Raw genomic sequence first — 27,732 nt, 5'->3', positions numbered from 1 at the left:
CCAAAAATAAGTGTTACATGCTTAGTATAGCCTTTACCCTATTTCATAAAGACTTTTTTTTCCCGTCAAAGCATCCAAAAAATGCAGACATGCAAAATACTCCCAAGACCAAAATCTGTAATGTTTCCTAAAGGAACATATCTGCAATAATTTTCATCATTTTAAACAGCACCACAATGGGACCTGCTGTCTAAAAGTCAATCAAAAAATTCTCCAGTGTGCTGGGAACCTGCATTCCTCAATAAATAAATTATAAAAAAAAAAAAAAAAAGAGCTTACCAAAAAAAAATGTTTTTGAGGAAAAAAAAAAAAATACAAGAATTTAGTCAAAACAAGAAACTTCTATAAAATTGGGAAGTCTCAAAAATAGATTTTAAAATTTAATCCAGTCCCATATTTTAAATAATTAAACATCTTCAACTATTGCTCCAGGCAATCACTGGGGAGAATATCACCATTACTTGAAAACAATTATTTTTAACAGGTAATCTCATTCTCCTTTATAAATAGTCCACACCTTTACAAATGATTCATGCTATAACATTTTACTAGGCACTCTCTATCTCAGTGGCTAGTCATGCAGAAGACCTGATCCCTGTAAATCCTATCCATGTGAATGTCCATTCTAAACTACATTACTTCAGTAAGAGTCAGTGGAAACATTCCCAACTGTCTTAAAAATGACAGTACACATAGGTTCCCGTTTGATTTATTGTGTCAAGACTAAAACAAAAGCATAATGATAACTTTAAAATTCAGATCCAACTCCACTGGAATCTATAAAATAGAATTTCCATTAAGATATGAGCAATGTTAAGTATCATTTCTGGCATTTCCCTGGAATACAAATGTATTTGCTACTAAAATCTATAAACCTGAAAAACAAAGACAGGTTAGACTCTGTAAACATCACAAGACATATTAAGAAGGTTACCGACAGATACATTCCTGACACAAATATGCAAGGACACAGAGTTTATTCACTGACAACCCTAAGGTGGATTTGTCTGAGGAAAACAGGTATTACTGTGATATGAAAAGATATAGTTACGACACACTGATATTTTGATATAATGAAAACATACCTCAAATAACCATCATTTTTCTAAAAGAAATCCTTCCTGTTCGACTGCTAAATTTACTTAATAAGTTAAATTCTAGCCATTTAACTTTTTTCGTTGTTTTTCTGGTTTTTTTTTGCTTTGGTTGGTTGTTTTTTTTAAAAATCCAGATTCTATAATCTAAAGAGTTCTTTGTATCCAAGACGTTATTTCAAATTTGAGATTTTATCTTATTCTTAGTCTTTCTTATTTTCTTTTTATTACCTAATACAACTGTCATAATGATAAGAAGTTAAAGAATACCTTAAATGCAGAACCAAAAGCAATCATCCCAACCATTAAGAAATTATTTACTTTGACATAGCCAGCATGTCCAACAGAGCTCAGCTTCAAAAAGACTTTTACTCTTCCTCCCTTGATGGCAAAAATTATACTGGGCCTGACTTTTTTAATGATGTAGATGATGCTCAAAAGCTAGCCAGACTCATAAATTTGTATGTTCTGGTCCAAATCACTCATCTAGCTTTATGCCCTGATACAAAATGGCACAGAGTAATGATCATAACCACAGGAAGAAAACAGATTAAAATTCCTTAACATATAAAATAATATCAATATTTTATTTCCTAAGAATTTTGCCTTTTTCCCTGTAAATGATATCTACTGACTGCAAAATTGCAAGCCATCTCACCATTGTATGCAGTGATTTTTCTCTGAGAGATCTACTGACTAGTAAACATGCCATGTCACACAGCAACATAGAATGTAACTATTTATTGCTAGTGCATTTGCTAAGAGTGAGAAAAGAATTAGTATGTCCAAAGCTGCAGAGAAGTATTCCTCACTGAAGTGTGTCACAACTGCAGTACCAAAAAGCAAAACCAGAAAAACATATATGTTGCAGGGCTGAATGCATCAGTGTGAACTGCCTCAGTTGAGGCCCTACCAAAACTGATCCACAACCCACGCTAAGCACATATTCACCACTGATACAACATACTCCACCCATAAAACAAGGGACATATGTGGAATGGAGCCTAACAAAGTCCCAAAGCTATAATCAAGCAATTCACCACTTCTAATGTGCTACACCCCCTCCAGAGTAATTATTTCATTTGGGGTTTGTCTCTGGTTCTTCTAACAGTCTGATAATGAAGCTGCTATAAATATCTGTAACTGCTAAAGATGGTGTCAAAACTTATAATACTTTCTCTGCACTGCTTCTATTCCATTTGATAACACCATACAATGCCCTGAGAATACTAGGGGCCAGATACCTGTCTTCCTTAAAGAGGACATGGGTCATACTGATACATGCGGAACTGAAATATAACATTGGTGTAAATCAGTTCCACTCTCTATTTCAAAGCTATTACACCACTTTAGAAAACAACATTTCTTCTGCTTCTTTTGATTTTGGGAGTCTCTGCTTTCAATAGGAAAACTAGACAGACCAACATAAAAATCTCACAGATTAATACAGACCCCTACATTGCCACATATGAGTAAAGTGTTTTCTCCTTTCCTAAGGAAAAACAAAACAAAAAATTCCTTGATTGTTGTACAGACAGGCACAAAAGGGAAAAATTTTTTTTTTGCCATGAGTCTTATCATAAAGGCCACATTTTGGAGGACAACTTTATCCCCAAATCTCAAAGGACTCCCCCTTCTTTGCATGTCTGACTAACTTATATACCATCCTACAGAAAAAAAACTTGTCCATCCTATCTCACCTTAGCCCTTCTTGCCCTCACTATTCCAAAGCAGAAAACCTACCAGATCTTATTCCCACTCTTTTCCCTTATCTGCATAGAACTATATTTCCCCCCCTTCTACTTCCCACTGGAAAGCAGCAAGGGCAAGACTTCAACTGCCTGAACTAATTGCCTTTATGATTGTTTAAACTCCTAAACTGTGTAACAACAAAACCTACCACCCTACAGCTGATGCTGACATACAATTTCATTTTTACAGTGGTGCTATCTGATCTTGCAACAGAAAAAAAATACCTGTTCTTGAGGGACATAAATGGAAGTAGCTCAGCTTCCTTAGCATGTGTATTAGAACATGGGATGAGAAGGAAATTTTGAGTGGATGCCTCCTGGGGAGACAAGAAAACATTGCCAACCTGCGTTTGGACTGCCCCTGCTGCAAGGAAGGCTAACAGGGCACATTAAGAACTTCACTTATGAAATAACCTTAATGACAACTGAGTAAAATTTTGTTGCCCTTAGGAGAAGAGAATTTTGAAGAAGATAATACTTTCTGGTTAACCTTGGCCAAATTTACTTCATCTTTTGGTAATAAAGGCCACTATTTTACTACACGTCTCAGAGAATATTATCACAAAAAGTAATTATAGTCATCTTTCTGATGAAGAATGTTTGGTTTTCTCTCTGCCATTCACGTGAAGCTAAGACCACAGAAAATTCCATGTCGCAATTCATACTGCACCTACTCACAAGGAGAACTGAGAAACACTCTCTGTGTCTCCCTATGTTGATAAAAGGATGGAAATCAAAATGAACACTACATACAAAAGATAGAAAGATCTTTCAAAACAAACAGCATTTTTAAAATCTCCAAAGAATTTCATCCTACACAGCTAATTGTGCAGTTGAATGCACAACTTTTGTAATGCCAAGCTACCAGTTAAGATAATTGAATTTTAATATATCCCACATTTTCATTGCATTCCCATCTCCTGCTACCAACGGATTCATAGCTATTTCAGTTGCACTCAAAGCCACAGAGATCTATAAGTCTAAAAAAAAAAAAATAAAGTATAAAACCAAACCAAACCAAAAGGCAGTTCTGTTGCTGGGTTAAAAATAAATACATAAACCAAAACACCAAAAATACACAAATTTGTTCTTCTTCTTCTTCTTTTTTCTTCTTCTTTTCCCCTTCCTTTAAATCGCATTATTCCAAACGTCTGAAGCCTAGTTTAAGATTTCTTAATATTCAGATTATGACAGTGCCTCAGTGTGACAACTGTCTTGCCTTCAAATGCACCACAAAAAGATACTGTTGCCTTAAGAGAGCAAACAACTCTGCTTGGCAGAAATAAAGCGAGTGTCACAGAAGTCACTGGAACATTTCTCACCTCAAAGACAAAAACGTGGGAGGAAGTGTTTACCTAACACACAATCTGGGAAGTTTTCCAAAATCTGCTTAAGAAGTGTTTAGTCTGACACAGTTCCCTCCAAAGCCCTGGGGACATGCTAGAAATATTCATACGAGGATAATGCATGAATGAAAAAGACTTACTAAAATCCTGTTCCAAACTATGGTTCATATCACTTTGTTTCAACACGTATCTGCACTGCAACCACTGAAACTCCAATGCAGCGCATTGCACTGTCTTCCTCAGCACATTCTTACTGGATGACACTTTATAGGAACATGTGTGAAATTCATACCAGAAGACGCATCTGTCACACATCTCTCGTACACCCAGGACTGTTCCGTATTTTCTTCTGATGTTCTTTAAAAAATTAAATCAAAAAAGAGACACTGCTGGTGACAGGACACTAGATGAGAGGGATATGTGAGCTGATTTAATATGGAAATTGCTTGCTCAGCTATTTTATTAATTGATACCATTAGCAATAACTGTAACCAGGGACTGGAAATAGCTCCTTTGCAATCAACAAGTTGTAGCCCTGCTGCTGCTTCATCAGGTCCTTTCCAGCTGTCCAGATAAGCTGGACACCATACCAAAAAAACACACAACAAAAAAACCCACCACTGACTCTGTCCAGTTATTCTCTGCATCTAGCTGGTCCACAGCATGTCCAGCTAAGCCTGACAGCAATCAGGATCCATGTTTCATTGCAATTTCCTTCTGAATTGAATCTTTCATCTGCAACTCCTGTTTCAATCTAGCAGTTCTCAGGATAGATCCAGTCATTATCATTCAATATATAAATCAAACTTTCCATGCTTTTGCAGTAACCTCTTCAGATCTCTAAACAACTCAGATACACTTTGTATGATTTCTTGTTTCAACAATACTAACTTCTCTTCATTATAAATTCAGATCACAGCATTTCAACTCAGTCACGATCACATTGTCTAGACATGTTGCTCCTGCATTGTGGAAGCAAACAATGTGAGTGGAGGAAGTGGTTCCACCAACAGCCCAATTCCTAAATTTAGTTCCCCTGTCTCTTTTCAGTCACAGCTTTTTGAGGGTAAGCTGTGCTATCTCACAATGCTTCTTCATTCACACACCCATTCACTGTACACAGGGAATGCTGACAGCATTGCACCCAGGCAGCCACCAAGCTCCCCAGATGAGAGCTGTGCAGATACTTCATTCACACATTTAAGGGGTAAAGAAATACATTCTGCTGCTCTTCCCCCTGAGGAAAACTAGTACAAGCAGCAGTTCTGGAGAAGCATAGCAAATATTGTTGTCTTTAAATCAGTAACCACGACACAGAGAGAGTAATGGTCCTAATGTTCCGTCTTCCCCAGTGCAGAATTTTGGTCTCAGCTCCAACCCAATCCAAAGTGGATTATTTCACAGAGAGGTAGAGCTCTTTTTAACTCGTATTCAATTTATGCTTCATGTCCATTTCTTTCACCGGAGTATTTTACACTCCAAATCAAAACCAAAAAAGGACATCACTGAGAAATTTAAAAATATCCTTCCTTACAGAAATAATCCGCTTCTGGTTGTCTCCGAGATTTTTTTAATGTTTGTTTGCTTTTAAGAAAACCAAAAGGGCAAAGTATAAAACTGGACAGGCAGGTCCAGGAGCGAGTGAGATAAAAATAAGCAACAATGCATTATCCTGTCGTAGGGACCTGTTTGTATCTTTTTATTGTTTATCACTATCATTTATGCTTATTTTACAAGTTATTATTTTTTCTAAGAAAGTAGAATTCCAAGGAAATAAACTTTTTATTTCTTAAATGAAATGAAATTCAAATGTATACAAATTCAAAACCACACATGTAATCAGATAAACCTAAATAATCTTTTCTCAAATCTTCATCTTTTTCAAAGTATTTAAACTTCAAAATGTTCACAATGTTAAAAGGTTGATTCTGTATGTGTAGCAAACAGACTAAAAGAGAAAGACATGACAACAATCTGCCTGTTATCCAACATGACAACTATGCTTCTCACTCAGAATAACCAGTCTCTCAGAAGAGTAATGTACATCACAGATTCTCTCAGTTTTCATTAGTACACTATCTCAATTTCTCCAGGGAAATTATCTTTGAACAACATATCACTCTGCCCTTGGAACCATCAAACTGACATTTGACAAAACTGTGGAAGGCTCCTAAGTTAAATTTAAAACTCCGTTAAACCTCGCCTTACACATCTCATTGAGCTTTAGCCTCCCACAGAAACAATCAGGAAGGCCAGCATCAGAGGCTGGTGGGAAAATTTCTAGCACTGGCCAGTATATTATACATGGAAAAAATATCCATCTCCTCTTTATCTGCAGGCAGAAAGGTTTAGGGAGTATATAACCTGCTATAACCTAAATGAAAAACAGAACAAACCAAAACCAAACAAAATCCATGCTACTGACTGATTCTTGTGCTCAGAACATTATTATTTTATAGGTAGATGTGCATGGGGGGGGGGGGGGGGGGGGGGGGGGGGGGGGGGCAGGTTTATGCCAATGTATTTGATTTTCTTCTTTGCCATCAGTATCAAGAGATGTGTGTTTATAAAACAGATGCAGCATTTCTCCAATCATTCTAACCCCATATAAAAACAGATTAATAAAACGACAGCTAAGATCATATAGATTAGCAGAAATTAAATAAAATAATAGATCTGTTTCTTAAATTATGTTTCTTAAACGATGATTCAAGCTGCAAAAAACTTAACACTTCACTGAAATCTCACAATAAACTCTAATCATCCACTACAAGTTATCTAGGACTCTAGGGATGAAAGTTGGCAGGGTTATGAGGACAGTTTGCTTCAACAAGGTCAGCTGCTTTTTTAGGTCAATAAATCATAACAGAAATTGCACCTCCAACTGCTGAACAAATGTTTCTGCATACCAATCACTGAATTCCAGTGAAATCAACCATAATGACAACTGCATAGCATAATACCCTTCCTTAAGCTCCCTCTGGCTAGAGAGATTTTCAATCAGTGATGAGTATGTTCTGATAGAAATGCCACAGTGGTCACATTTAGACAGTAATTTCATCACAACCAACTTCGCAGTAAATACATTTCATTAATTTCTGGAAGAAATAAACCGTATTTTTATAAGCAAGGTGTAATAATTACCCATTCCAGCACAAGCAAATGTGCTCGCAGTAAATAGACAATAAAAAGGAAGTGCTTATCTGATTCATTACTCCAATCAGTAAGCTTCAAATTTCAGAAACAAAATTTTCCAGCTGGAAAGTAACTTTCAACTGTGGTGTGCATTAAAGCACATCAGGAAAAAAAACCCTGTCTTGCCAATCTTTTCATCATGAGCCACCTTTTGCCATACAGTTCGAAAGCATCCACATGAGAAACTTTTCCGGCATGTCTGAACCATGAAATGGGAACTGTGCTCGAGAACTTTCCTAAACTAGCAACCTCTGCTTCTATATGAATAGAGAACAATGTTGTGCAAGAAGTATACATTGACATAAAAATCCTGAAAACGTCAGATCTGAACATATTATAAAGGCAGACCGGACATTTGAAATAATTCTAGACAAACGTGCTGCATGACAACCTGATACCTGGAACCGTATCTGCAAATACAAAACTTTGGTAGCTGAAATCCACCTAAAAAGTCTTTGCAGCATATACCCTCCTTTATACTCCAGTCCAATTGAACTATGAAGTAGTAAACACTTTCTACTTTGACAATAACTGAAAGCAAGGTCTTTCCCTGCCTAAAGCAAAGCTCCTTCAGTACACGAAACAAAACTTTCTCAACGTTTCCATCATTCATTTCAGAAACTGAAAAATAAAGGGTGAGAACTGTCTTAAATACCTGTCACAGGGGGAAATAAAAAATAAAAAATAAGCCACATTCTGAAGGGAATGGGATAAGGAAGAAGCAGACGAACCTGCAGGCCAAACCATATAAACTTACTCGTTTCTAAAATAACAAGCACATAGTTTAAGACTTCACTAACTTTAAACTTTTCAGCCATTCGCAGACATGAGAAAGAAAAATTAACATCAAGGCCTAATAAGAAACAAAAAAAGTTGACTAGATCAATTTTTACTTTGAACAAGCACCACAAGACAAGTAATAAGACTTTATTTTTATGTAATAATACTTTATAAGATAAGATTACTCAAAACCACTTCACAAGCACAAATGCTAGCTTAACTAATCCAAAACCTCAAAGAAAGAAAAACATGAGTCTGACTAGATCATGCTATACACAGGCACAGCATATAAAACACACATACGTACACCTCCCTTGCAGTTCTGTGCTGGTCCAGAATCTGGCCAGCACAAACAGCTAGAAGTTTACAAACCAGAAGCTGAACCACTCCAACTCATCCTATTATGTTTGCAGTAACAATAAAAAGGGTGATGGTAATGTATTAAGAACTCTCTGATCTTAGGTATAAATCTCTCTGCATTCTGTTGTTATTGTTCAATCCATTACCTACTGGGTTTGGTTGGCTACCAAAAAGTTATTTGAATTATTGAACTGCCTAAACAAAGATAAAGTAAAACTGAAAGAAGAAAAAAATCTTCACACAAAACAACATATAAATCGAATATGTTGTTAATAAACATTTTTTTCTTACAGACTTTTGACAAAAGCATTCATTTACTGTAAAGTTTTTGATCTAGAAATGGAATGACCAAAAACTTCACAACAGGGACAAGCAGAATAAAAACAGAACAACAAAAAAAAAAAGAAGATATCCCTATGGAATCAAAATGGCCAAATAAACAAAGCATCAATGAAAACCTTCATTGAGGAAGAGGCAATTAAGTAGGAGAGCAGAAAATACTGACCTGGAAGTTAAGCTGGTTGGAGTAGGGATGAAAGCAGCAGTTTGGAGAAAAACATAAGGAGGAGACAGCAAAAGAGAATAAAGGGAGGAACACATTAGTTCTTATAAATATAACAAGCAGATGTTATATCAGCAGATTTTATTAAAAGAAAAAAAAAGGGAAAGAAAAAGGAAGGGAAGGGAAAGCGAGAAGTAAAATAAAATTTCTGTAGCAGTAAACCCTTGTTGTACACTGAATTAAACAGAAATTGTAAAATAAAATGGCAGCTTGTCATTTGTGAGCCGTGCAGTCATCTATACTTACAACCATCCAAATGCATGTACACACCAAACAGAACAAATAAATTAGGTGGATATTGGTAGTGCTTGCTGATGCATAGATGCCTCTTCCTATACTATGAATTTGTTTTTTGGACCAACAGAGGCTTGGTGACCCACATTCATCAAGTCTTCCCATGAAAGCCAAAACAGCTGAACAGTTTGGCAGCTTGTTCAAAGATACCATTTTGAAGTTCACAAAGCACTGTACCTAATAATCAAAGACAGAGATTTTCTCACCCCAAGTCCCCAGGAAATACAGTCCTTTCTAACCCCGACAGCAATTTTTTTCTTCAGTATGAAGAATAAGGCTCATACTTCGTCACTGAAAATACTCCGATACTTGGTAAACTGTTTAAAGATACCTAAATGCCCATTCAATTAAGACAGAAAAAAAACTCTTTGCCTGACACCCAGCTAGAAAATTCCTTAAAGCTGTCATTGGTGCCGATGGACGTGTTTTAGAAGCCACAAAAATAATTTTTTGAATGCAATTATTCCATATGCTGAGGTTTTTTCACTTATGCAATGAACTGTCAGTGCTGCGTGGACTTACTTTGTTCAGAATTCAAATCCAGATCAGTTCAGAATGGATTAATTGTAATCCCAACATTTTAAGATCTTAAATGCACATCTGTAGTATTACTACCCAAAACTTACCACTGCATATGAGAAGTTGATATCAAAAAACTCAAACTTCTCATTTAAAAACAAACTGGTTTTATCTCCTAGCTACTATAGGATTTTTAAATGAACTTTGCCATTGTTGTAAGATTTTCTGAGAAGCTACTCTCAATCAAGCAATGACTGACCATCTAACATACCAGTGGAGAAAAACAGATTCAAGATTTTGCAGTGTTCTCATCACTTACTTTCTCTTTTGAGTCTAAATTTATTAATGGATGATTTATAACCATTATATTATGTGCCAACACTCTTACTGAAATCACTCTTCTTTCACCGCAGTGCTTACCCCATCGCGTATTTATAGAGAACAAGCATCCCCACCAAGCCTTTGTTTCGCCAGAGAAACAAACCACTGCTGTTTCGACGACTCCTGTGACATGAGCACTCCATTCCTTTAATTATCCTACCAGCCCTCTCTGCACCTGTTTCCGGCTTTAATTCTCAAATATGACTGATGAAAAGTACACAGCAGTGTTCCACATGGAGTCTTGCTAGTGCTTGATGACATTAATACCTTCCTATCCTTACTGCAGACATTTCTTTTGACGTATCAGGATTTACACCTCATTATTTATACGTCTGCTTCATTATTTAGATGGCTCATAATGACACTGCCCCTCTACTCTGCTCTCCTGCCCCTTTACTCTGCTCTCATGAGACCTCACTCACTTGGAGTATTGTGTGCAGTTCTGGTGTCATCAACATAAAAAGGACATGGAACTGTTGGAACAAGTCCAGAGAAGGGCCACGAGGATGATCAGGGGCCTGGAGCACCTCCCGTATGAAGACAGGCTGAGAAAGTTGGGGCTGTTCAGCCTGGAGAAGAGAAGGCTGCATGGAGACCTCATAGCAGCCTTCCAGGATCTGAAGGGGGCCTACAGGGATGCTGGGGATGGACTCTTCATTAGGAACTGTAGTGACAGGACAAGGGGTAATGGGTTAAAACTTAAACAGGGGAAGTTTAGATTGGATATAAGGAGGAAGTTCTTTACTGTAAAGGTGGTGAGGCACTGGAATGGGTTGCCCAGGGAGGTTGTGAATGCTCCATCCTTGGTGGCGTTCAAGGCCAGGTTGGACAAAGCCTTGGGTGGCATGGTTTAGTGTGAGGTGTCCCTGCCCATGGCAGGGGGTTGGAACTTGATGATCTTAAGGTCCTTTCCAACCCTAAATATTCTATGATTCTATAAGCAAAGTCACCCAATCTTCCGCTTCCTAAACTGTATCAAGGATTATCCTTAGTTTACAACAGGCAGTCTTACTGGTCCTAACTTCACAAACATATTTTGTCCTGTTGTATTTCACTTAATTTCATGACTCAAACTCCCAGGATATTTCATAAACATACTTTTCAGTCTAACACCATTAATGACAGCATTAAACAATATACTCCTTCCATTCCGTTTCAAATGCAGTTACCTCTCTTTGGCTAGGTGCTTCATATCAAAATTTAAGCTGACCGCTCTCTTACCCAGATTCTTCATGTAAATTATCAAAAAAAAAACAAAACAAAACAAACCCAAAACCAACAAATGAAGCACACACCAAAAAAAAAAAACACATTTCCTTCATCAGGGAAACCAAAGAAAAACATCAAGCCGAGTTTACTGGAAGTACGTTACACTGGGATACATTGCATTTAATGTTAACCTGTTCCCACCATGAAAAGATAAATCCTGAAAGATGCAATAGAAGTTATAAAACAGCTTTAGTACATGAGGAGGAATTGGCTCTCCTATGTAGCAATAAGAAGTTATAAAATACAATTAATGCATATGGTGTAATTTAAGAAACAGACCAACATTTTTTTACATACGAGGAATAGTACAACTCATGAAACTTCAGTGATGCAATCCAGAAGTGTGATAGTTTCTAAGGTAAGAAAATTACATTAAAAGCCAAAGAACTGCCATTCATACAAAACCTTAAGGTTTGTTAATCATGTTCATCTGATAAATTTAATTGCCCATATCTTGAAGAAGGTATTCTACCCTTGAGTATTTGACACCTTCAGTGTCAAGACTTTCTGACCAATAGTAAAACATCAGTGTTCATTGTTTTGTTTTAATACTTAATTCTTGTAAGTTTATTACAATTTTTACTTTTCAAACCGTATTATGCTGAATTTACATGTGAATGTAATAAATATTGTAAAAATACCACAGTCCACAATACTCTAGATTACAACTGTCTCAGAAATTTATTTTTATAAATTTTTGAGAATTTATTTTGTTGCTATCTTGCTATGTAAAGATGTTGGCATAGCAGTGAACATGGACCCCAGCAAGCTATTAACCAAGAAGTAGATTTCAGAAGAGCATTTGTTTTCCTACAAAACCCTGGAGATGCCCTTACATCTGAAGTTAAGGGTAAAATGTTGATGATATGCTGTTTCTGAGCAAGAAAAAAAAAAAAGGAGAAAAAGTAAGGAGAGAAAATAGCAACCTAAAGTACATTATATGAATTACAAAACAGGGGAACAAGAAGGAAAGAACATTTTCCAATATGCTTCTGTTGAAGTTGCAGTATTTTTGACAATGCTTTATTCCCATACAGCAGGTAAACTGAACTTTGGCTCCGCCTCTTCTCTTCAATAATGAACCAAGCAAGTACTCATTATAAGCAGAAAAAGTAGTATCACTTCATAAAATCTTACATCAATTTACACTCCACCTGACACCCTAGAAAGAGGAAATTCAACGTCAAAGTTCCCTCTCTAGGGACACGAACAAGTGGCACAGTTACACACAGATTTAATCTTTAGGCCAATATATTTAGAAAATAAGGAAAAGAGATAAAAAATAAACTAAATTTTTTGTGAAACCTAAGATGAGCCTGATTAGTAAGAAGGGCTGGATACCCACTCTCTAAAAATATTTCCCTTTTAGACCTTTATCTTGCTGTCAGATTGCTACACTTACTGCACTAACCAACAAATTTGTGCCTGAGCTTATGCATGTTAGAAACTTCATCGCCAAGTAAAGGGAATAACTTCTGTTGATGAAATCAATAATAGGTATTTTTTACATAAATGCTTTTTTTTCTCATTTACAATAATTACCTTACATATTCTGTGTGTAGAGGAATTTCAAATTAATCTTGAAAGCTGTAGGTAAGTTACATCAAGTAAGAAAGTACATTAAAGCTAACAGAACTCAAAACCCAATCTTAGAACATGATGACCCCTAAAAACTGTAACATTCTACTGTCCTTAGCTGGACATGCCACAGATATCTTACTGTAAGCATTCTGGAAGCACCTGAGGGTTCATAGCAAAGCTTTACTTTTGCTTCACATTCAAAGTACAGTGTATCTTGTTCAAAAGGTCTGTGCAGTACCAAACTATTTTCTGAAAAGTTATTTCAGGATCAACACCCTCATCAACAATAACAGACTGGAAGGCAGAGTCCCAAAATGTCACTGACAAAAATGCATCAAATTTTAAAAATATATTAATACAAAAACAGAAAACACTGCCCATTACAGAGCCCACCGCAAGGTTCTCAGACAGTAAGAAGAGGTGGTACTCTGACAAGGCCAGAGGAACAGCTCTGCCTCCCTTGGCACCTTGTTTGTTTGTAACCATTGCTTCTCAGTCAGTAATTCTCAATTAAATTCAGATAAATCTACTACTCTATATCAATTATTTATACCTTTTATATAAAATACTTAAATTAACATTTACTAAAATTTTAGATCACAAGCTTCCCTACTTCATCATGTTTATCTATTAATCTTGTCATTTTAATATTCAACCACTCAACACGTATGTGACTGCTACTCCATGAATCTCTTAAGATTATCCTCTTGAACAAAAGTTTATCACGCTTGCTATTGCATCTAGTGTCACACAATAATTCAGTAGGTTTTATAGCTCGATGAGGATATCAGTTACTGTATCTTTAAAAACTACACAGTGAGTTTCCAACAGCTTGTTCACACCTGGAGTCACTGCATTACAAGCCCAGGTATGTACCTGCCCCTAAAATACATGTACTGATGGGTGTATGGCAGCACTTTCCTGACCACACAAATTCATTAACTGTGTTATATTTTTCCAACATGCCATTTTAGGATTTTAGACAGTTTAGGCAGAACTCTCAGTCATGGTGCCAAAGTGGCCACTCTTCATTACCAGCTTCTTCTGGTATCTACTTTACACATTCAAATCAGTGCTACTACAGTATTCTAATTTCTAACATATAACTGCTAATTAAAGTTGTCCTCATGTAAACAACTCTAAAAAGTTCTATTTTGAGTACAAATCTTTTTTCACTTTAAGGTCTTGGCTCTCATGACACTTTGACTGATAACTCTATACCCTTCGGTTTTATGATTAGGAAACCATTGCCAGATGTCTGCAGAGATAGATAAGTTTTGGCAACAGATAACTGTGAACGTTGATAAGTCATCATCAGTAAAAGATGCTCTACAATGTCTTTCTTTCCAAGCTGGCTGGTTTTCTCCCCCTCAGGTAATGCACACTTCCAGCAGACCTTCCCCTCTTTCATGGTAATTCTACCTAACTGGACAGAGCAGTGCTTTGTCTTGACTAGCAATAATCACAAATTCCTTCTTTCATTCATGTAAGAGTGGCTAAGTACAGGAAGGGAACAAAGAAATCAGATCCACATAAACTGCTTATCAATCAAATAAATGGCAGTATACCAAATGGGAGAAGGTTCCCAGAATTATTTAGTTCTGAAGGGTAAGAGACAAATGGACCCCCAAAACCCTCCTGTCTCCATTAAGAAAAGATTGTACAACCTTCCCAGAAACAAGACAAACACTGCCTGGTCAGTGTCAGAAAATTGAAGCAGATAAAAACTAGAGAAACACCAAAAATAGTTACAGCTATTAATTAATTGTCATGGGACTGGTTAGAAATACTTACCAATACTTTTCGGGACCTCTGAGAACTGGTGTTGCTGTTCACACTGAAGAAGCATGTGTAGGGACAGTTTTAATTTACCAGTTACTAGAAAGACAGGACTGCCCTTTAAAAGGTTTTCTGGGAGGGTTCTTGTCATTGTAAATTGCATATGGCTTTTTTATATATGTTCCTTTTATAGAGACTACTGAAAAAGTAGAAAACTTGAATTGTTCCAAACTCAGCAGATAACAACTATTCTGTGAAAAAACACATTCTACACTTAACTTCTCTGCTCTGCAATGAAGACAAAGTAAATAAAAATGCCACTTAATGTAAGACAAATAATACAAGAATTACCTTTCTAACTCAGCAATTTTCTTATCTTTGTCGTTCTTCTCATTCTCTACTTCCTTGAGTATTTCTAGAAGTCTGTCAACCTCAGCCTGAGCTTTGCCACATTCTTCTCTATAGTATGATGCTTCTTTGTCAAGCTGTTTCATTCTGTCTGCAAATTCTGGATTCATCCGTGCCTCCTCTTCAGCCTCATGAGCCTTCAGGATCAAGATTTTTAAAAAGGTAAGGATGATGATAACTTATACAGCTTTAAGAGCTATAATTCAGTCTCGGAGATTGGGTTTTTTTCTTAAAAAGGATTATGGGTGTTTCTGTCTGATTACAATATTTTCTACAGAAGCATTATAAAAAGGAATGAAAGTAAGTTCATAGCCTAAAATTATACTCAAATGCTATCATCCTGCAGGGGGAGGGGATTTCCCAAGGTTTGTTTACATATTAAAGTGACCATATTTAAAGGGTGTTCTTTAAATTAAAAAAAAATCTACTTGTAATTTAATTCACATTAAGCTTTTAAAGTGTTTCAATTATATTGGCAATTTCTTAATAAATCATATTCTCTCTCTTTCCCCGTATATATACACACACTTTGTCCATGTGTATATATGCACACACAGATACACATATATTGTAATCTGTATCACCAGATGTTTCAAATGTAGTTTGAAGAATTTAAAAGGAAGAAAATCATTTTAGGCAGTGTTGTTTTTAAAAGACAAACCAATGAAAAGACAAACCAGTAAACTACAAAGTTGCTTTCAACAGACATTTTACCCAATAATCCTTTTTCTCTTATTGTTTATACTTGACCTGAAACATCAGAAGAACAAGCCCATTGGTGTAAACAGCACAAACCTGGCAAACACATGCATGGATGGGTGGCAGTTTCACAGACAAGAAAGAAGGCAATGAATACAACAACAGCAGTGCAGAGCCCAACCATACTCCCATCAAACCTAATGGCAAAAACCCGATTAACTTCAATGGGAGCATGATCTGGCATCAAGTACTTTAAACTGTTGGCTGGAATAATCACAGACAGATGGAAACAACAATGCACTGCAATGCTTAGCCTACCCCTTGCTTCCCATTATTCCTAATTGGCATCTTGAAAGAGCAGGCAAGGAAAAAACAAGTAGTTTAAGGCAGTGCACATTAAACATAGAAAATTCAGATAACATTCTCTTAACATACAGGAATTATACAGAAATTCAGGATATTTAGAACTGAAGGTCCTCCGACTATCTGATGGTGCAGAGAAGACATGGACTTACTTATCCTTCTCTAATTTCAAGGAACAGACAATGCAAGCAAGCAATGAAAGAAACACAGGTCAAAATGAAACATGCATGCTTTGGGAAAAAAATAATTTAAACTACAGATACTAGAAGGTTCATGTTCTTTGCAATGGATAAATTTTTCTGTATAAATAAGAACAAGTCTCACTGATGGTAATTACAACAATTAAAATGTTGAAATTACTAGGAAAGAAACTTAGGGTGTTTGCATGTAACATATCATTTAAGCATGAGGATAATAAGAAAAAAAATAGTAGGTTTTAAGTGTTTTTTATCCTACTGTGAGATTCTCATTCAGAAGAAATATTTCATTACCAAAATGAGCCAAGGGAACAACATGAGAAGCCTACAATCCAGTAGCCTTGCTCTTCAAACTCTCTGTTTTGGATGGTAATACATGCTCCAGCCCTGAATCCTAAGCAGATACAGGACTTTCCTAACCCAGAGTTTGTTTCAAGGCAACATCCAAAGAGTATCTTGATTTTACTGTCTGGGTGAGATGCTAACAACCGATACCTTTTCATCCTCATGTGTCTTCCTGCTTTACTAATAAGCTTTGATTTATTTTATACCAGGTGTTAATTGTTTCAAGAAATTTACTCAGGGCCAATTATGTGAGAGCTGTGTACTAGTTTCCAGCTGCAAAGTACCTCAGTTTTCCAACACGCCTATTAAGATATTAGACAATGTTTTATCTCTCAAAAATTAACAGTTTTTTAGCAAAGGATAAAAATAATTCCATTGGTTTGTAAAGATAAATTCACTTAAGGAAAAATAAAATTAAAAAAATAAAATAATAATAAACCCAGACAAACAACCCAGCTCACACCTTTAAGATACTAAGAAACCTCTGCAAAGAGCATGCTGTTCCCTATTGCTCTTCAGATTTCTAGGGTTAATTTTGAATTTCCCAGTTCCCCTCAAGAGGCTATCACTCTTTCATATTCCTGTCATCTTTCTTTCCCTTCCATTTATTTTAGTGTCTAATTCACTTATTTACCAGCCTTGCTTCCATCATTTCATAAACAAGCAAAACACCCACCTTCCTGCCTCTAACCAGTCTTCCTCACTTTAGCATAAAAGAACTCCCAGCTTCAGCTCTTTTTTCCCGAGAGCCAAGGTGCCAAATGTTCAGCTATCAAAGAACATTCCTCTCACACAGCAGATCAGAAATTTACTGAACAAATTATCTACTGCATGGCTTATAACTAAAACATCACCTGCTGTATTACATATAAACTATACTATTTAGTTTAGCCCTATAATCCTTGCTCAATACCATGCTTAGGAAATTAGCTTTAAGTTGTAGAAGTATTTTCAATTCTTGTGCTTTCTGTTACACCGATGTTGCTCCATATTTGTGTGATGTGTTTTTGGAAAATTCTATAGGACATACTTGGTCACTCTATTTCCCTGTGGTTTTCAATATGTAGCAGAACTTGTAAGATATGATTAAAACCAATGTGATTAAGTATCCAACCTATACAGGGTTTTCAGGTGCAGCACAGATCTATAATATCACATATAAACCAATGTAAACATTCAGTTCAAGGACAAAGATGAATCTAATCTTAAAAAAAAGAAAAAAGATCCCAGTATCCCAATATTGCGAAACAGCAATAAATTTAGTTGCCTCTACTTTCACAAGTATTTCCTACAGAATATTTTTGGACCATTGGCAGGAATCAGATTTCTTCAAGGGTATTGCCTTAATGCAAGGAAAGGAAAGTTAGATAAAAAGAGAGATAGAACATTTAACATTTTTAAAAAGAGCTTTCTGCAGGTGATACTCCCTCTAAGGGAATCCTCATGTTGTAAACAAAGCTGCTGATACTACAAGAGGGCAAAGCACAATCCATCTGACATTCCCAGGACAAAGGCATAGAATTACTTATAAAAGCCCTATTATATTTATGGCTTTGAAAGATGTGTTTGGATTTGAACTAGGCACTTTTTTTTAATTGTTATATACAGATCAGGGGTGATTTGTTGACAGATGGAACTTGACTTCTGAGGTCAAACAGTAGGCCCAAAGGAGATGAAAGGCAGCTCACAGATATTGACCCTGCTACCACCCAGACAGGGCAGATTTCTTTGGCTTGTTTTGCACTCCGGCTGTGGGAGACAGGCTTGGATCACTTCTAGCCAGAAGCTGCATGGTTATCACAAGAATCAGTACGTCTCTGCCTACTACTGCTGTCCTCTCTTCTATCCTTTTTATCATTTCTGTCGCCCCCTTTCCTCCCTCAGTTCTCTGTTTTCTTGGACAGAATATATTTTCTGTTTTAATGGTGATTCTATGGGTAAGAGCAAAAAGTTCATGCATACCTATCAGCAGCCAAGTAACTGATCTCTTAATCTATCTGTAAATTATAATACTGGTGTGTAAAGATTAAGCTAGTTTCAACCTAGAACACTTGGTTTATGAAGTTTGTCTGTCAGTCTTGTGACTATGTTGTATGTTATTTTTACAATTCAATAAAAATAGCATATCACTCTACCATTAGAGTCTCACTAATTTTTACAGTGATTATGTATCTGCTCTCATATTTGCTTAATAAGTACTACAAATATTTTAGAAGTAAAGGAACATTTCCATAGGTAAACCACAAATTTCCTACAGAAACACTGTAGTTATATGACACAGACATGCAACATGAATTATTTAGTCTATATGATACAATCATGCACACATTATTCTGCATAACAGAAATGTATGGATACAGTATTTCATTTTTAAAGCTTCAGACACAAATATACACAGAAATCAACCAAGTATTTCATAAAAGGAAAAAAAAAACAGCAGAATTTACATGCAAGAAATTACTTTGTAAGATCCTTCAAATTTTATTACTTTCAGTAATAAACTAAAAACAAAATTGCTCTAATCTTAATTTTTTGTAGTCTCCTTATTAAGATTTTCTATCCATTGCTGTGTTTTAAAAAACTCAGATGCAGCAATAAATGAAAGTCCTGGAGTTGATACCTGTATGACATAAAGAGGTCTCCCCAGAAATTGACTGTTTTTTCTCTAACGCATGTGAACAGAAAAGCATTCACATCTCAGTATTTTAAGACTAGACTGTAATCTGGGGTTTTGTAACACTATTATTCTCAACAACAAAGGTCAAGGAAACATTTTACGTTTGATGATCTGCAGTTATTAACATTTCAAGTAACTGCTGTTATGCCCTCTCAAAGAACAAAAGTGAAATCTTAGCCTTGCAGAATTCGAAGAATATGTTGCCATTAACTTCAATCAAATCACAATTTCATTTCAAGATCTTAGGTGGTTTTGAGGGAGCAGAGGATCATTGCTACTTACATTGTTAAAAATAGGCTGATACACATATAAGCAAGAGAAAAAAGAAGAACAAGAAAAGTTTACTCAACAGAACCTGTCTCATGGACACATGACAATTGCTGCCTGGTGCCAATGGAAATGGAACTTGCATCCATTATTTTGGAACTGCCAACAGGCTGTCCTTTTGAAAATGAAGTACTTAAAGGCAGAAAAAATAAAAACCAAAAAAGGACTGACTTGAGAATACTGCACACAAATAGACTAGGAAGTAACAAACAAATTCCATACAGCAGAATAACTAATAATGAAATAAGGACTAGAAAGCATTTATTAAAATCAAGATTAAAACTAAGACAAAAAAGACTCCAGTCTGAAAAGACAGGCATAGTGGGAGTGCAACTGATACAAATAGAAGAATAAGTACCACAAAGGTGAGCCAAGATGATAATAGAAAAAAGGGTTTTACTGTTCAAAGGGAAAAAGCTCTTTGACCATCAGCGTGCTGGATGGTGGAGGTGATAACATCAGGGCTTATGCTACTTACAAACAATTTATAACTGGATTCTAAAAACAGTTAACCAGTAACTTTAAAAGTAAATACAGCACATTCTGTGGGACTGTTCTTCCCATACAAAGGGCATGACATTATCTATTACAAGGTTAGAAGTTACAAATCTTAGCACTAATAGACTCCAAAGCTGGAATCCTGGTCCATGGACATTCAGTCAAGGCAATTATTTTCCCTAATGCAAAATACCACATTACCTGAACTACAAAACCAGTTCTTCAAATAGATACAAACTATGATTACTAAGTACACTGTAGCTTGTAAATTGCTATTAGAGTTACATCATTTGTTCTGTACTGTGATGCTCACAGCACATTAAATGTAACAGTCACAGCCAAAACAATGGAAACTGTTCTCTGCAGAGACAATGGTTGTTACTGCTCTTCCTCAAACTGAAAAAGGGACAGAGTCAAGTCAAAAGCATAGATATTGTGCAATTAAAGCAGATGCTGGGAAGAATAATAACACTTAAAAAGCCCAAGTAATACTGTTTGGCTTAACTGCCCTTTGTGTTCATTATTTTATATTTCAGCACTTTCTTTGATTAGATAGGCTTGTTTGCATATTCTTAATGTATGTATGCTGAACGTATACAGCCTTTTGAGAGTAAAACCGATCTGTATCATTTTAATCATATGCATTTTTTAAAACAGTACTAGTCACTTCCTAGATACTATTACTTGCATAATCAACTCTGTTACTTAAGATAAACTTAATAAACGTTATCTAAGTTTGAAGGATCAAATAAAGTACTGCAGAAGGAGGAATTAAAAAGCAAAGCAAAGCAAAAAAAAAATCATCTGCATGCTTTTTCTAATGGAGAAGTTGAGGACCCAAAGGCTAGGATGTTTTTTTTCTCAGAATTGCTGTAGGTACCTATTTAACACATTTCATATTTTAAAAATGGCCTTGAAGTCCACAAAGCTCATTTATTTGGGTATCGTGAATACAGCATAGTGAGCATCAGAAGTATCCAGCAAAGCTCCACAGAGGAAGGGCACGAGACAGTAAGGTAATGGATCCTCATGCTTTCATATGTTACAGCGGGCATTTTAAAGAAGAACTTACTGGATTGTACATCTGATTGAACAACTGTTCAGCTTGCTACATTGCAAAGTTGGAAGGGAGTGAAGCACAGACAGGAAGAGAAGGAAAGATCCAGGAAAACAGCATTAGCTCAACAAAACCAGTGCATTTGCACAGAAGAACTTGTCATTAAAAAGTAGAAATTTAAGATTCTAAACATTCCTTGGTGAAAGTGAGAGGCACTGGGGAAACATAAATGTTGACTTTGGCTCCTAAGAAAGAATAGCTGGAGTAAGAAATGTAAGGTTTGTGTTCCTTTCCCTTTCTCAAGTTAAATAACCCATGAAATAAAGAAAGGTGTCCACTTTTGATGATACATTAAGTGCTGGTCTCAAGCAATGAATCACAAGAAGTGCTTTTGGCTGAGGCTGCAATTTATCACCAAAGCTTCAAAGACGGTAATAATAAAAGATTAATTAAATCGTATCATTAAATTTATTACTTTCTTTTTGTTTAACACAAGACTGAATTTTCTATGCAGAATGATATTCAAACAGTACAGCTGGGAAAAAAGTACTTTAGCAACTGCAGTATGTCAGTAAGCAAGTAAATTTAAGTTAATGAAAAACAACAAAAGGAGGAAATTTTAGAGTGGATAATAAGATTATATACATATACACACACCCACATATATATATACCACTTTGCTACCTATTAGGTAATTCCTGCTGTTCTTTCAGTAGTAGCAATACAAACTAAGTGAAAAAAACTGATATTATGGCAAAAAAAAAAAATCATTGACAATTCTCATTGGTTTATGATTTTTTTTCTACTTTTATGAATTTCATCCAGAATCTCTGTCACGGAAAGTTTAATAAAGATGTCTACGGTTTTAAACATTATTTTGTGTACAAAAATACAGCACAGTCGCATGAATAGTTACTCTTTATGAATATCCTATTTATTACTTTTTGAAATGCATCTACTCCATAGAATTAAAATACTGGGTTTAGAATCAGCATATTTTCTTCTGCTGAAATTAAAACAATCTAGTTATGTGATACTGAAAAATACTGGGTGTAATCAGACCAAATCAGAACTATCTTTATTATCAATAAATGAATCTTATTCTCTCCAAAACCAGGAAGGAAACAAGGGAAGACAAACTTTTAAATAAAGTTGTGGGTTGTTTGTTTTGTTGTTGGGGTTCTTTTTAATTTACAGATTATCTTTGGACTTGACATATATTCTTTCAGGAACAGTACTTATTACCATCGGTTCTCATGGAAAACTAACTCCTAGCAAATGTGCATGGAATGCTACCTTCATATTTATTAGTTAATTTGTTAAAACATATACATCAAAACTAAATTATAATAGCTCTATAATACCACAATGAAAGTGTCTCCTCTATAATATTTCTAGAAAGGAGTAATGGGTAAGCTACATTTAAATTTCTTAAAGTAACAGAGAGCCCTTTGGAGTCAATTTGGAAACGAGATATAAACTGTACCCATTCCTTCTACTTTTCATAGTGGTTAATGTTCATACATAAGCACACTTATGGGACATGCAGGTTAATTTACTCTGAACTATGTTGATGTTCCCTCCTACTCTAACTCAGACATATGCAGGAATAACCCCAATTTCTGTTTCAGTTAGTTTCCTAAGAAGTGAAAACATGGTGAAGGTAGTTTTCTGGGGACCAATTACTTTTAACACAGGATATTTACAGGTTTGAACATAAAGTATTTTATTAGAGAGAATGTGAATTGAAAATTACTGTTTGGAGTCTACTATCATTAACAGTCACTGTTTCTGTTCAACTAAACATGCCCACAAAGAAGGTTGTAACTACATTTTAATGTGGAAATACCTGGTCTCCTACAAATGTTGGATGAATTTCCATTGGGGCTTTACACTGCATTTATGATATAATAAACCTATTATGTTTTCAACTTTCATTTAATAATCCTTTGTATTTCTGCGCAGGGAACATACTCCCTTTTTATACAAAAGATGGCCAGACACTGTCTGACTTTTATAAGTGCTTATTTTTCCATGACTCTATGATGTGTATATATGTAAGGTCATAAAAGATTGACTTAGGATTTCAAGTCCTTAAAGAGGATTTTTCTTTTTTTTTTTCTTTTTTTTTTTAGTGATCTGTGCTTTTAGGGTTTTTGTAACTATTTTAAATGAAGAAAATAAGATATGTCAGATAGTAATGAAAAATATTTTGTAGTGAAGTGCAAAGTAAACAAACAGATTTTATAACAAAAGAAAATAAAGGACTTCCCAAGAAATAGTTTCTTTGGATATTTTCATTCTGACATCAACAGCATTTATAAGCTATCAAACATATAAAGTATTTGTGTTTCCATTAAAAGCTTTTGTATATATTTATTGATAAAGATTCCCTTCCTTCCTCTCTACAACCAAACATTTAACACAGACACCTAATTGCACATACTTATTCTGAATTAAAAATAATAGAAGTGTAAGGTTACACTCTGGTATCCTTTATACTTTGCAACATCTTCTTCATGGGTAAGGCTATTGAAACAATACTTAAACACGGCACAGGATACTATTAACCTGGGTAAAGAGAGTGTCAGAACATTATCCTAACAGTGGCAACCTTCACAGAACAAATAAGCAGTCTTTTCTAGAAAATGAAACATTAGATATCAATATAAAAAATTAAAGTTTGACATACAGTTAATCATGAATTGCAGTGGGCAAACATAATGCTTAAACCCATCAAATACATCATGAGATTGGTTTGAACAATGACAGCAGACATTACCAAATAACATAGAAACAGGTCAAAGAAACAATGTATGGTAGAAAAGGCATCAACAAACTTGCAAATGCATTAAGCAAAAACTATTTGGATGCATCCATTTAAATAAAACCACGTTATAAAATGCAGGATTTGTATGTTTTCCTTTAAATGCTTGCTTCCATTAGTTGCTGAATATAAATACTGAATTGCTAGCGGAAATAAACTATGCATTATTTCACTTAATTATCACAAATATGCGTTCACCAACACAGCCGAAAACATGCCAAAATAAAACCTAGCTACAGTTTCAGTTTTGGAAGCAGAATTTTTTTTTATTAGGAAGTACAGCATTCTTGCAACGAGCCTTTAATTTTTTCCCATGCTACAAACATTTCAGTCTACTTCTAAAAGATGCATAAACTCACATACATAGAAATTTGATAATTTCTTTCTGCTCTTCTACTTTCCCTCTAAGGTCCTACTGCCAGTTCATCTATTTGCAGCAGCTTCTCAGAATTCCCTCATATTCAGGATAAATTCTGAGGCTCACTAGTGGCTTTGATACAAACCTCGTAAGAAAAAGTTAGCAGCATTTGATGCAAGCACCAGCAAATAGTGTAAGATGGCTAGATTTTAGATTTACTCCAGAAGATTTTTTTCCAATTGTTGTTGTTGTGGTTTGTTTAAGATGGAACTTACCTTTTTCAACTGTGCTTCCAACTTACTACACTCTTCTTTCTTTTGTTCTATGGCTATTTCTAAAGACTTAAGTTTGGAGTCTCTTTTCAGCCCTGCTGATGCCAATGAAGATGCATGTTCTTTGAGATCGATTAAACTAGACTGAAAAACGACCAAGAGTAAACAGTTAATTCCTAGTCACCAGGACACTACCTTATTGCCAACTCAGTGATCACTCGGATCCTGTTCCCCCACCCCTTCCCCAAAAAGAGTTGACACAGAGATAAGCATTTATAGCAACAGACACCATTTTGAGAATACAACCAATTGGAATCACAGGAGCTGGCACGGACTGAAACACAGAAACACTTGTAATACACACAGGCTGACATTATATTCTGGAGGTACAATGACTTTGAATTCTATTGAACTAACTGACAAACGAGAACAGGAGCAACGCTGGAATACTTGAGCATACTGGAGGCTTATATAAAGGAATAAGTAGAGATAATGACACACAACTATGCAAGAACCGATACAATATTTTATGTACAAAAGTGAGTACTATGAAGAATGATTAAGAAAATAGCAGTCCAGAAGCTGACCACTGAAGTGGCAGAATTTCAGTACTTAAAATAATTCAAGAGTAATCCTAATGCACTTTCTTCCACCACAATAACATAGATAGAAAAGCATAGATATTACTGGAAAGACTGACCTCTTTTTCCGTCAGTTCAGCTTGTAAAGCATTAACTTTCTCCTTCAGGTCTTTGTTTTCTTTTTTATAAGATTCAATTTCTTCAAGTCTTTCTCTGTCATCTCGCTCTCTTTGCTCCTTCAAGCGCTCTATTATTCTTTCCTAACAAGGGAAAGAATTGCAAAATGGAAAAGTTGGGAATCATTTGAGAAAAGAGAATAAAATTTCTTTACATTAAGTAGCACTTAGAAAACTCAACCTTCAGAAGAAGAGTATAATTATGTTAATGGTATTAAAGTCCATGCAAGATTTCCCCTGATTTCAAACGCATCAGATCAGTTTTCAATACTTGATAAGAGTAACATAGCACAGAAACGTCATTAAACGTCTATACCGATATGAATATGTTTGATCATGTGATAAATATGGAAAGTTATTCATGTCATTAATGCATTTCCTGTATTCGTAAGTGACTGAAGTCTTGAATAACAGTTCAAAACAGAGAAGTCATGACTGGTTTACTCAGCTTGAATTTGGTTATGTTTTTTGAATTCTAGTAGACTCTATAGTGCTTGCAAGAAGTTTTCAAGGTTCCAAATCTATTTAGAAATCAATCACTTGCTAACCATCAGTAACTTACAGTTTGCATGTCTTAAAAAATACTTCAAGAGGAAAAAAGAGGACCAATATTTAAAATACTGTTTCACAGAACTGGTCAACATGACTGAAAACTCGTATTAGAGAGAAAAAGCTCATGCTAATTCCTTCCGTTCATAATTCCTTATATTGCCATATATATACAGACACATGCACACTATATATATATGCATATATACACACATATATGTACATATATATATACACACTTATACACACACTAACTTGAAGTTTAGCTTTACCTGAGAGTATTCATACAGCCTCATCTGTGGTTATACCTCAACAAACACTACAATGCAAGCAACATTTAAGCAGCTGTACATCCCATTCTAATTTGTAATAAACTCAGCTGTTATGATGAAAAAAAATATTAATTCATTATTGAACTTAGCTGAAGTGGAAATAGTAGCATTAAAAAGCATATATCATTCAGACAGTCCTAGTCTTTAATTTTTCTCCATACACTAGATGCGATGTTTATTAAAGCCCCACAGGATCTTCTGAAGACTGTTTCTGTGGTTTTTTATGCTCAAGGCGTAATTTGCAAAAAGCCAACTATCAACACATACATGCATAAAAAGGAGCCTAAAATCAAGGCTTTGATTTTCATTCCAGCAGACTCCAACCTTGGAGATAATCAAAACCCAGCTGGACAAGACTGTGGGCAAATTGCTCCAGTTGACTCTGCTTTGAGCAGCTGGGTTGGACTAGATGATCTCCAAAAGTCTTGGTTCTGTGGAATAAGCAGAGACATTTTACAGATTCTGTACCTCAAACACTGGCTGTTTCTCCTCTCCTCGGTCTCCCTCCCCTGTTTTCACAATTTATTCCTTTCTAACACATCAGCATTTCTGGTGGCAAGTGTCCACTGCCTCTGCTTTTCTGTTCCTCCCTTCATACTACTTAGAAAAGGAACTCCTTACTAGGAAATGGAATACAGTGTTTTCAGAAGACAGGTAAGTTTTCTGTAGGTGTTCCCTTTTATTTTCAGCTTCTATATATATATCATCTGCCTTTCACAAAGCATCTAATGAAGATCTCCCATTTATTCACTCTCCTATCATTTAAATGCTGTTTTATCTGCATGTATAAAGTCTAAAACAAATAACCATTTTCTGTATGAACTGAATAAATATTCTGTTATTTTAAACTACTGATTTAAAAGTTGATTACACTTAAAATCAATTTTACTTTAATGGTTCATACATTTCCCTGAAAATATTTAAATGCCAATTAAAGAAATAGAAAAATTCAGCTTCTAACATTTATCATTACTTATCTGAAGTCTCTAACATTTGTGGTCACTTATTAGACAGCTAAGTGTAGACCACAGTGTAAGTGCAAGTAAGCATATTAGAATTTTAACTTAAATCTTAGTTTTTATATTTCCTTTTTTGTTTTAAATATTTTTAAATTAACTTCTGCAATACGCTTACATAGCAAATGTAAAATTTAGC

At 35.4% G+C, this 27,732-nt stretch overlaps 1 protein-coding gene across 5 annotated transcripts in view; it reads right to left on the bottom strand.

Moving 5' to 3' along the window:
- The window catches only part of ERC2 (ELKS/RAB6-interacting/CAST family member 2), a 498,505-nt gene that overhangs the window by 274,099 nt on the left and 196,674 nt on the right, over nucleotides 1-27,732 (bottom strand). For 3 of the 5 annotated variants that reach the window (XR_008973233.1, XR_008973234.1, XM_057417556.1), the window contains exons 10-15: nucleotides 25,640-25,780; nucleotides 24,943-25,083; nucleotides 21,498-21,533; nucleotides 16,337-16,366; nucleotides 15,263-15,456; nucleotides 9,032-9,043 (exon numbers count right to left, since the gene is read on the bottom strand). Coding sequence is in view for 1 of the 5 variants with exons in the window: in XM_057417556.1 (XP_057273539.1) it covers nucleotides 9,032-9,043; nucleotides 15,263-15,456; nucleotides 16,337-16,366; nucleotides 21,498-21,533; nucleotides 24,943-25,083; nucleotides 25,640-25,780 (554 nt within the window). In the remaining 4 variants the exon portion in view is untranslated. The remainder of the gene's footprint in view (nucleotides 1-9,031; nucleotides 9,044-15,262; nucleotides 15,457-16,336; nucleotides 16,367-21,497; nucleotides 21,534-24,942; nucleotides 25,084-25,639; nucleotides 25,781-27,732) is intronic. The other 2 variants (XR_008973235.1, XR_008973236.1) reach the window with 1 other exon arrangement.

The sequence above is a fragment of the Pezoporus wallicus genome, unplaced genomic scaffold, assembly GCF_028554395.1.
Source record: "Pezoporus wallicus isolate ANWC-B61680 ecotype Strahan unplaced genomic scaffold, APGP_CSIRO_Pwel_v1 contig_8542, whole genome shotgun sequence".
In the NCBI taxonomy this organism is placed as follows: Eukaryota; Metazoa; Chordata; class Aves; order Psittaciformes; family Psittacidae; genus Pezoporus; species Pezoporus wallicus.
This window is presented reverse-complemented; position numbering and strand designations above follow the sequence as displayed.